Source organism: Sinocyclocheilus grahami, unplaced genomic scaffold (genome assembly GCF_001515645.1).
Source record: "Sinocyclocheilus grahami isolate Dianchi unplaced genomic scaffold, SAMN03320097.WGS_v1.1 scaffold628.1, whole genome shotgun sequence".
NCBI lineage: Eukaryota > Metazoa > Chordata > Actinopteri > Cypriniformes > Cyprinidae > Sinocyclocheilus > Sinocyclocheilus grahami.
The window spans coordinates 784,782-796,379 of NW_015505807.1; the positions used below are offsets into that span (position 1 = coordinate 784,782).

Here is an 11,598-nt window from a genome sequence, read left to right on the forward strand (position 1 = left end):
AAATATCATTGCGCCTGCTGCCCCATGGTACGGCAGCAAAATTCCTTGATTATTACGCCGGAATGAGAGTATAGTTCCTAGCCATATCGGCCTAGAAAATCACAACTTTTCATTTTCCGTCGGACTAAGTACACGATGCACCTACAGAAGAGTCAAGTTTTAAATAGGAAAAATATCGAAACTCTTTGGTCATTTTTGAGCGAGATGCTAACGGTCTAATCAGATTCAATGATCTATGCTAAGCTACAGCTAAAAGTGCTACCGCCAGACCCGGAGATCGGCTGAATGGATTCGAAAACGGTAAAACTCAACTGTTTAACTCTAGGGGAGTTGGAAAATGAGCCTAGTTTCAAAAATAGTGGAGTGTTTCTTTTAAATGTTATATTTTTTTATTCTGAGGTGGAAATGGAAATGCACTTCCATTTAACAGTGCACAAAAGCTTTTTTCTTACTCGGCCTCTGAAATTAATTTCCTTCTCACTCAACCTCTCCAAGCCCTCTTATTTTTCATCACTTGTCACCTAGAGACCATTTTCTGCTTTTCTGGTTGGACTGTTATTTTCCTTTCAAGATGCATGTATCCAGCAAAGCTTTAATCCCATAAATGGGAAAAATATCGAAACTCTTTGGTCATTTTTGAGCGAGATGCTAACGGTCTAATCAGATTCAATGATCTATGCTAAGCTACAGCTAAAAGTGCTACCGCCAGACCCGGAGATCGGCTGAATGGATTCGAAAACGGTAAAACTCAACTGTTTAACTCTAGGGGAGTTGGAAAATGAGCCTAGTTTCAAAAATAGTGGAGTGTTTCTTTTAAATGTTATATTTTTTTTATTCTGAGGTGGAAATGGAAATGCACTTCCATTTAACCGTGCACAAAAGCTTTTTTCTTACTCGGCCTCTGAAATTAATTTCCTTCTCACCCAACCTCTCCAAGCCCTCTTATTTTTCGTCACTTGTCACCTAGAGACCATTTTCTGCTTTTCTGGTTGGACTGTTATTTTCCTTTCAAGATGCATGTATCCAGCAAAGCTTTAATCCCATAAATGTTTTTTATTTCATTGTATATAATTGTTCAGGCTTTTAAATTAGAGTAAAAATGCTAATTAATGTGAAATTACACCTCACGCAAACCACATGATGAAGCACACTGCTCAAATGCTCACATATGCTGTGAACAGACCAAACCTGATCTGACTGGACGCTGCCTGTGCGAATGAGTCACCAAGAAGATGAAACCCGGTTGAGCGTGCAATCTAGGTTTGAGTGGTGACACCAGAGCAGGGTTGTGCATCCGCCCTCAGGGCTTCTGAGTAAATGAGGAAATGACATCTTCATGATGCTCGTGCATTGAACAGAAGCTTTAATGAGAGGTCTCGCACTCGTTACTTCCCCTTCAGCGCACGTATACAAATGTGCCCACACACAAACATGGCCGCCCCACCCAGGGCCAGCGGACACTCGCTTTGGAATCAGCGACAGCTGGGACTGTATTTAACTAATTCAACCAGTCTTCCCTGAAGCAAGCGTGCTAATAAATCTCTCTTTCTCAGGAATCGGGGGCGAGGGAAAGCTCTGGTGGAGGATGAAGACAGCACAGATGGAATGGAGACTGCAGAAACAGGAAGCACACAGGAGACAGGTAACTGCAGCCTTGTCTAACTTTCACCCTGGCTTGCTTTGCCTCTCTTTTCTTCTCTCCTCCCCCACATATACCCTCTTTAAATGTATTTTCCCACTGCTCTGGGTTTTCTGTGTCAGTCTTTTCTTTTCAGCCGTCACATCCCCCTTCCTCAAGAGTCAGAGAGCGAGGCCACCTCTCCTCTGAGGCAGTTCCACTGATAAACAAAATCACAATGTGGAGCCCAGAATTGATTTTCTTTCCCAGCTGCGCAGTCAATCTAACTCAAACCTCGGCCGGCCGAGGAGGAGCTTTCGAGAGGCTCGGCCGTCCACACTCCTTGAGCAGGATTGATGAGATTTTCGCCCGTCTCCACATGGCTCCGCTCTCTAGCTCTAATTGAAAGGATTTGACTCCAGCCACAGCCTTTCTGTTCTGGAGTCAGCCCAGCACCTCTCAAAGCATGTGATTGAGATTCGCAGCAGCCGGTGAAAGCTAATGCCCGCTGAAAGCCTTTTAAAATCCCATCTTCCTCTCATTTTCTCTGCCCTTTTGCCTGCTCGTGGCTCGTGGCCTTCTGTTGACGGTATGATGTACGTTCTGGTTCACAAGCAGATTAATTACTTGTTTTGGTTACAGTTGAGTTTATATTATTTAGATTTAGAGGGGTTTTTAAATTAGTGGTATTTTGTGAAGCCATCAATATTATTGTTTTTCATTCTTACTCCTAACTCTTAAGTGTTGTCACCTCACTAGTGCAGCAAAGTTTTTTTTTTTTAGTGGACATGAATGTCATTTAAAAAATGTTGGGTTGTTTAGAAGAGATGTGCTGTTCTTTTGTCATCATTATGAAAGCATTCAAATTAAACAGACATTATTATCTACAAGAAAAAAATGTTAATTTATTTATATGACAATAAGTTATATATTTTCAAATTAGGCTAACACTCAATTTGGGGGTTGGTGAGATTTTCAAATGATTTTGAAAGAAGTCTCTTCTGCTCACCAAAGCTGCATATATCTGATCAAAAAATACAGTAAAAACAATAATAGTGTGAAACATTATTGCAATTTAAAATTTAACTGCTTTCTATTTGAATATATTTAAAAATTTAATTTATTTCTGTGATGCAAAGCTGAATTTTCAGCAGCATTCCTCCAGTCTTCAGTGTCACATGATCTTCAGAAATCATTCTAATATGCTGATTTAACAAATATTTTACTTATATTTGTTATTATTTTGCTGAAAACATTTCTTATTATCAATGTTGAAAACAGTTGTGGTGCTTAATAATTTTTAGGAGCTATGATAAAAAAAATAATTTAATTGAAGAACAAAAAAATTTATTTGAAATAGAAATATTTTGTAGCATTATACATGTATATACATACTGCCCCTTTTGATCAATTTAATGCATCCTTGCTGGATAAAAGTATTAATTTATTAAAAAAATAAATCAACCTACAATCCCTGCCGGTACGAGACTCGAACCCGCAATGAATAGCATGTTGCTATTCATTTTGTAGCATGTTCTGAGTGTTTGTATGTTCTTGCCGTCTCCAGGGTGTTCTGAGCGTTTCTAGCAAATTGCTATTAGATGCTAACATAGTTTTTTTTTTAACACATTGCTGTTTAGTTTCTATTAGGGCTGTGCGATATTCGAAAAAAAATGCGATGCGCGATACCTTGTTAAAAAAATGCGATATGCGATACGATATTGCTTAAAGTGTGAAAAATATTTTTAAATTATATTTTAAAATATTTAAAAATTAAAATTATATAACCAATGTTTCACATTCTTTCTTGGAAAAGAAAGAATCACTACAACTTCTGAAAGTGACCAGCAGTGTTTTAGCAGTACATAAAAAGTAATGTCACAAATCAGAAAATGTAATTTTAACATCAATGTGAATGACAAAAAAATGAATGACACTAATTTTATATCATTGTGACTTTGCTTTCCACACACTTTAAGTACTTCTTCATATACCACAGCAAACACTATAGTCTGAGAAAGTTCAAACATGATTAAAGGCAAGTGAACAGTCAGTGAAAAAAAAGAAAGAAAAGGGGGGAAAAAAGAACAAATACACAATTTACAAGCATAGATAAAATAAACAGTAGTATTCAGGTACAGAAATTTAATAATTAAGTGTAAAATAACACTGCATTGTGTTCACCGTATGAATGACATTTAAATTAATCTTTGTTATAGCTGTTTTGTTTGATTAACATTAGTGTCATATTCAGCAGCACGTATTTATAGGCTGCTGTCCCTTTAAATCCGACTCCACGGATCCAGTATAATGATACACATCTGATTTCTTTCTCCGCTGTTTACATTCTTTTAAAATATAATTGACTGCGTTTTTGAGAATGATCGTCGAGATGGGTACTATTGACATAGTTCTGTATGTATGTGTCTGTTCAAAAATGAGGAGGAGATGCGAAACACGAATCAACTCGCTGTTCGTACGCCATCTGAAACGCGTCTCTCTGTGTGTGTGTGTGTGTGCGCGCGCTTTGCACGTGTGGCAGAACGGAAGATATGCTGTGCGAGATGCGGCTTGTGCGGGCGGGTCGGGTGTGGGTCTGTCAGAAAGAAAAACAGGCTGCTGTCCCTTTAAATCCGACTCCACGGATCCAGTATAATGATACACATCTGATTTCTTTCTCCGCTGTTTACATTCTTTTAAAATATAATTGACTGCGTTTTTGAGAATGATCGTCGAGATGGGTACTATTGACATAGTTCTGTATGTATGTGTCTGTTCAAAAATGAGGAGGAGATGCGAAACACGAATCAACTCGCTGTTCGTACGCCATCTGAAACGCGTCTCTCTGTGTGTGTGTGTGTGTGCGCGCGCTTTGCACGTGTGGCAGAACGGAAGATATGCTGTGCGAGATGCGGCTTGTGCGCGCGGTTCAGGTGTGAGTCTGTCAGACAGCAAGACGAGACGGTAAAGAGTTGTTTTCTGCAACTTATTGCACTTAATAACTCTTTTTAATGTCAAGCAATTCTCTGCAAACTAAAGCGTTGACCTTTTGCAATGTTTTGATTTAAGTAGCCTATTATATAAATGATTCAAATATTGCACGCCGTTGTGATACGCATATCGCGATATTTGATATTTTCGATATATTGTGCAGCCCTAGTTTCTATGGTGTTCTGAGTGCTTTAGGCTCTCTTTAGTCAGTTTATAGCCTGATCAGACTGTGTTTAGCACATTCAGACAATATCTAGGCTGTTGTAAGTGCTGGTAACATTGCTTTCAGATAGTATTCTCATTGTTTTTAGCATGTTCTTACTAGGGTTTCTAGGGTGTGAGTGTTTTAGCATGTTGCTATTCAGTTTATAGGATGTTTTGGCACACTCTTACTGTTTCTAGGGTGCTCTGAGTGTTTGTAGCAAACTGCTATTCAGATTAGGGCTGAACAATTTTGGAAAATAATCTAATTGCAATTTTTTTCCCCCCAATATTGTGATTGCGATTTAATATGCAATTATTTTTTAAAGCTCTTTATGTTCTGTAGTATGACCAACACAATATTAGATATATTAAACATAAATGTTCTTTTCTGTAGGCCAGGCCTATGTGTTACGATGAAATTAGGTGATGCATGAATTGATATGAATGACATTTTTATTTAACAACTACAGTCACAGTATATTGACTAATTTGTTGAACTTCCAACCTTGTAAGCATGTAATAATTATGACAACATAAAGCACTGACATATAAGCCTGGTGTAAACATTAATATGAAAGTCAGTAACAAATCACACAAACTAAAGTAGATTGCAGAAATATAAAAACAAATCTGTTGCTTTACCAGACTACTTTAGGTAATTCAGAGTCACTGTAATAAACATATGTAAACATGTGGACTGCACTAAACACTGTCTGTTAAAGGTACAATAGGAGATCTTGGAAAATGCTAACTTTAGCCTGATAGCACTGAAAGCGAACGTCCCACCCTCCCTGCAATCGCCGTCCAAAGCCACGTCCCTGAGCGCATTTACGCTCACAGACCAGAGACAACATTACTACAATAGGCTACATCAGCGGTTCCCAATTCCAGCCCATGTTCTGAAGTGAAGTAAACTTCAACGGATTTCCCTGCTCAGGGAGTAGGGAGCAATGAACACTTTGTAGGGATCATATCGATCGGAACACAGTTCATGCACGTAGCTCACTTCTAATGAGCTGGCGCGAGGACTGGATTAACCGCTGGGCTACATCATGTGTCATTCACCGGTGAGAAATCTTTAAAAATACTACAATACCAGGAAGAAAGATCGGGTTGTTGATGTTTGTCTGTCATTCTCGCTCTGTCTGCACAGCGTGCGTGAATGCGCTGATGACGTATCCTGTCTGCGCGAACGGGGTGCGCAGAGGTATGCTTATACATACGTTGACAGACAGGTAGGAAAGCATATTAAAACGCTCGGACCGAGTGTTTTGATTGGACGAACATTTCTTGATCCTATGCCTTCCACAGAATATATAAATACAGACAAATACATTTAGACCACTTAACTTAATAATTGCTATCGGGATGTGTAGAGACTTTCAACCAGCATAACAAAAAATGTTTCTGAAGACAATCACCTATTGCACCTTTAACTTTAGACCAGTGGTTCTCAAACATTTTTGGTCGTGCCAAATAATTTCACTAAACATTATGAAAAATTTATGCTTTTTTAATTAAAAAAACCTACCGGGAATAAAACACCTGCATCACTTGAAACTATGAAAAATAGCATAGAGAGAATAACATTATTATTATTATTATTATTATTATTCTCTGTTATTTATTAATTTATTGTGGGTTTCATGCTGTCCGCTAAAGCATAGGACACATACAGGCTTTCCTCCTCACCAGCGAAATGAAACACTGTGCGGCAAAATACAGTGGAACCATTATAATCAGTGACGCTGTCTACACTGGATGCGATGCGACACGACAAAACTCAACATTAAACTGATGCCTTGTTCTATTTATGATGTATTGATACAAAGTTTAAATGATTTGCAGCGGTCGCTTTGTCGCGTCCAGTGTAGAGCTGTTGTGGCGCGTCGTGACAACTGTAGCGTCCGGTGTAGACACGGTGAGTGAAGCCAAGAGCAAGATATGCCTCGTCATATGTTCTGCATTTAGCTTTTGAATGACCAGCACCTGCCTGGGTCTTGAAGGTCGAAGTCTTCAGTAATGAAATGCACCGTAACTGTTACTGCTTGAGTAATTTCAATGTGCCGTTTTGAAGTACGTTCATTATATACGCTTTCAGCTGTTTCCGCGTGTAGCGTGCCAGGGTTGCCAGGTTTTCACAACAAAACCCACCCAATTGCTACTCAAAACTAGCCCAATCGCGTTTCGAGGGGGCTCCACCGGTAAAAAAAACGCGTTCCAGGGGATAAAATACACATTTTGGAGGGGTTCCCCAAACCTCGGACTTGGCAAAACTGTAGCATGCCAACTTGATGCTTCCTCTGAAGACTGCTTAGATGCTTTCGACTTGAAGCAGCGCTGCTCAGACCGATCGGTGTGTGTCATCAAAGTACTGCGAGAGCTATAAGAGAGAAGACGTCTCCTTATGCTTTCTCTCGCCGTACTGTGATGTCATACACCGATCGATCTTCAAGTCGAACACACCTCTTTACCATAGACTGTAAAAAACACTCACGTGTCACGTGACCGAGTGTAATCGCAGCCTCTGCGATTGAAAAATCGCGTTTTTTCATATCGCGATATTATCGCAAATGCAATTAATAGTTCAGCCCTAATTCAGATGCTAACGTAATGTTTTTAGCACATTGCTGTTTAGTTGTATTCTAAATGTTTAGCGTGTGGCTATTCCGTTTGCAGGGTTTCTAAATGTTTAAGCATGTTCTTACGGTTTCTAGAGTGTTTAGCATATCGCTATTCAGACGCTAAGGTATTTTTGGTAGTATGTTTTTAGCGCATTTGTGTTTCATTTCTTTAGAGTATTCGTAGTGTTTTAGCATGGCACTATTAGCATATATTTTTATTTTAGCATGTTCTTACTGTTTCTCGGGTGTTCTGAGTGTGTTTGGCATATTGCTATTCAGATGCTAAAGTATTCTTGGTCAGTTTTTCAGCATGTTGCTGAGGTGTTCTGTGTGTTTTAGCATGTTCTTACCCAGATAGCACAGGTACGTCTGCAAGATGTCTGTTAAAGATCACTTCATCTGGAAAGCATCGGCTGTGTACATGTATAAATATGAGATAGACATCTCTAAGATTTATTTTAAGATATTAAAAACATCTAAACGTCTATTTGGCATCTGATAGGAAATGTCCTACAGTCATTTTGCAGATTAGCAAGCACTCTAAAAATATACATCTTGCAGATGTAATGCATACGTCAAATATACGACTCCATGATACGTGTGCTATTAGGGTAACATTTCTAGGCTTTTCTGAGGGTTTATTTAGCACATTGATTTTTAGTTGCGAAGGTGTTCTCAGTGTTTTAGCATGTTCTTACTTGGGTTTCTAGGATGTGAGTGTTTTAGCATGGTGCTATTTAGAGATGCACCGATCGATCCGCCAGGGATCGGAATCGGCCGATTTTCCTCATGATCGGCCCGGATCAGTGACTGGTCGGTCAGTCTCACTTCTTTCCGATTTGGAGCCGATCCATTTTGTTACCAGCGGCACAGGCAATAACGTCAGCCGCACATTCTCGCTCTCTTCTCTCTCACACACACGTCTCATTCGCTCTGGTTAAATAGTGCTTGTATTGCGCATTATTTTAGTCATTCCCTCAGGTTTCGCGCTTATACCAAACGCGCACGCACCAGAACTGATCTATATTAGTGGAGCGCACAAGCCGGACTCAGTCTCAAACAGCTTGTTAGCCACAAATACCAAAATGAGTGGCTAACTGTGCTAAAACGGTAAAATACATACAAAATTATCAAAATGCCCGTCTTGGCGAGTATCCAGTTAAACACAGTCAGTTTTGGAACGTTAAATAGTTGAGAAAGAGAACACATTGTGTAACAGTATATTGGGTCCGTGGATAAACTCTTAAAGGGACCGCAGTCCAATATTTCTGCTGCTGTCTGTCATGTTAATCAAAGAACAAAAGACAAAGAAAATCACTTTCTGCTCTTGACTGAATACGTTTTATAACTTTAATGGTAAGCATTAATCTGTATTTCATTTTTACAATAAAGACTACAGAAATTAAAGTAATCACATGTAAAATAACACTGGATGTGTTATTTTACATTTGATTACTTTAATTTCTGTAGTATTTCTTACCTGAATAAAAACTTACTTAACCTGAAAAACTTAGTTTCATAGCTCATTGCATTTATTTGTGCTGTTGTTTGCAATTTTTTTTAATTTGTTCTTATTTTATTACTGACTTTTTACTTGTTTTTTTTATAAAAATAAAACTTTGCGTTGAAAAAAAAAGTTGATTTTTGTTTGTATATGCTGTCAATTATAGTTCTTAGAAAGAAAATCGGAATCGGCAAAAATCGTTATCGGCAGATCACACTAACAACAAATCGGAAATCGGAATTGGCCAAGAAAATTGCAATCGGTGCATCTCTAGTGCTATTCCTTTTGTAAGGAAAGTGTTTTTAGCATGTTCTTACTGTTTCTAAGGTGTCCTGAGTGTGTTTAGCATATTGCTATTCAGCTATTTAGTAGGCTTGCTGCGATAGACGGTGTTTTCGGTTATACTGTGGTTAAGCCGCAACACTGGTTACGTAATTTGCCTACCGCGGCACTGCCCCATCGTCGTTTTGATTTTTTTATAGTAACAAAAATCATTTAGCCTAGTTCAGTTAGAGGACAGACACTTTTAAAAACTAAATGCTCAATGCAGCGTGCCGAACCGTGCGCTAACGACTGTGCACCACGGAGCAGGAGTCAGATTTTATTTATCACGTGAGGAGAGTGAGTCAAGCAGACTGACGAGAGCAAGGTGAGAAAGACAAGACGATGACAGAAGATTGTTTAGAAAGGATATGCAAAGGCGCCTGTTTGGCAATATTTTAGATTTTGAAAAGTTTTTTTTAAACATTCGTTTCTTATTTATTTGGTTCCACAGTGTTTGCTGATTACTTTATTTAAACTTTGTGTATTTTATTTTATTTTACATCAATGTGTATATGCCGTGCCTCCAAGCTTTCTTATTCGTTTTGCTAATTAAACGTTCTATGTTTCTTATTTATTTGTTTCCACAGTGTTTGCTGATTTTCAGTTTTATATACCTATTTAAACTTTGTGTAGTACAAGTAATTTATTTTATTAGGCATATATGGTGCATTTTTATTCGTTTTGTTAATAAAAGTTCTGAGTTTGACGTTGTTGTTGCTTGAATTGAATCAACGCCGAATTGCTGCTAATTTGAAAGGGAAAGTAAAACACACACGGCACTTTTCAAGCTATTTGAAAGCCAAGAAATCCGAGGAAAAAAGGGAAAACTCAAACGAACAATTGCTTGTCGCCAAATTGCGGCAATTCAATTGCTGCTAATTTGAAAGTAAAATGCGCACGGCACTTTTACAAGCCATTTGAAAGTGAAGAAAAGAGGGAAACTCAAACGAACTAACACTCCACCCCCACCCCAACGGTGTTACCGGTATTATTTGACGTTGTTGTTGCTTGAATTGAATCAACGCCGAATTGCTGCTAATTTGAAAGGGAAAGTAAAACACACACGGCACTTTTCAAGCTATTTGAAAGCCAAGAAATCCGAGGAAAAAAGGGAAAATTCAAACGAACAATTGCTTGTCGCCGAATTGCGGCAATTCAATTGCTGCTAATTTGAAAGTAAAATGCGCACGACACTTTTACAAGCCATTTGAAAGTGAAGAAAAGAGGGAAACTCAAACGAACTAACACTCCACCCCCACCCCAACGGTGTTACCGGTATTACCGGTATTGTCACACGTCGATTAACCGGTGGGGAAATTTCCTCACCGTCACAACCCTGCTATTTAGACAACATAGTATTTATTAGCACATTGCTGTTTAGTTTCTAAGGTGTTCTGAAGGTTTTAGCATGTTGTTAAGTTTATAGTCTGTTCTGAGTGTGTTTAGCACGTTCTTACCAGTTTCTAAGCTGTTCTGTACGGTGGCCGAGAAGTGCAAATTAAATCACAATTCTGAAAACAAAATAACAAATTACAAACGCAAATGCGAGTCTAAAAAACAAAATAACAATTCAGAACACTTTTACAAGCCATTTGAAAGTGAAGAAAAGAGGGAAACTCAAACGAACTAACACTCCACCCCCACCCCAACGGTGTTACCGGTATTACCGGTATTGTCACACGTCGATTAACCGGTGGGGAAATTTCCTCACCGTCACAACCCTGCTATTTAGACAACATAGTATTTATTAGCACATTGCTGTTTAGTTTCTAAGGTGTTCTGAAGGTTTTAGCATGTTGTTATTAAGTTTATAGTCTGTTCTGAGTGTTTAGCACGTTCTTACCAGTTTCTAAGCTGTTCTGTACGGTGGCCGAGAAGTGCAAATTAAATCACAATTCTGAAAACAAAATAACAAATTACAAACGCAAATGCGAGTCTAAAAAACAAAATAACAATTCAGAAAGCACAACAACAATTCAGAAAACATTATAACAAGTCAGAAAGCACAATGACAAATCCGAAAACAAATTTACTAGTCAGAAAACACAACGACAAATCAGACAAACCAGAAGAGGTAGGTATAGTTTGAGACAGCGCCATTGGTTTGGGATTAATCACCGCTGACTGGACGAGACATCTGTCAATCAAAAAATACGGAGTGTCTATTTACATTTAGTTAAAAGTAGCTACAAACCATCAGCTCCAATGGCGCAGATGGATAAGCGCTAGTCGTTGGCTTTTTGACGTGATCGACTCTGGATCGATCCCACCTTTTGCCAAACTTTTTTTTCTCCCTTTTCAAATCTCGTATCACATCGTAAAGGCATTTATTT

The 11,598-nt window shown here is 38.6% G+C and overlaps 1 protein-coding gene across 1 annotated transcript in view; it reads left to right on the forward strand.

The window, feature by feature from the left end:
• LOC107558009 (histone-lysine N-methyltransferase 2C-like) overlaps positions 1-11,598 on the forward strand; it is a 31,845-nt gene that overhangs the window by 12,257 nt on the left and 7,990 nt on the right. Inside the window, exon 3 of the mRNA XM_016241609.1 lies at positions 1,554-1,642. Within this exon, the coding sequence (XP_016097095.1) occupies positions 1,554-1,642 (89 nt within the window). The remainder of the gene's footprint in view (positions 1-1,553; positions 1,643-11,598) is intronic.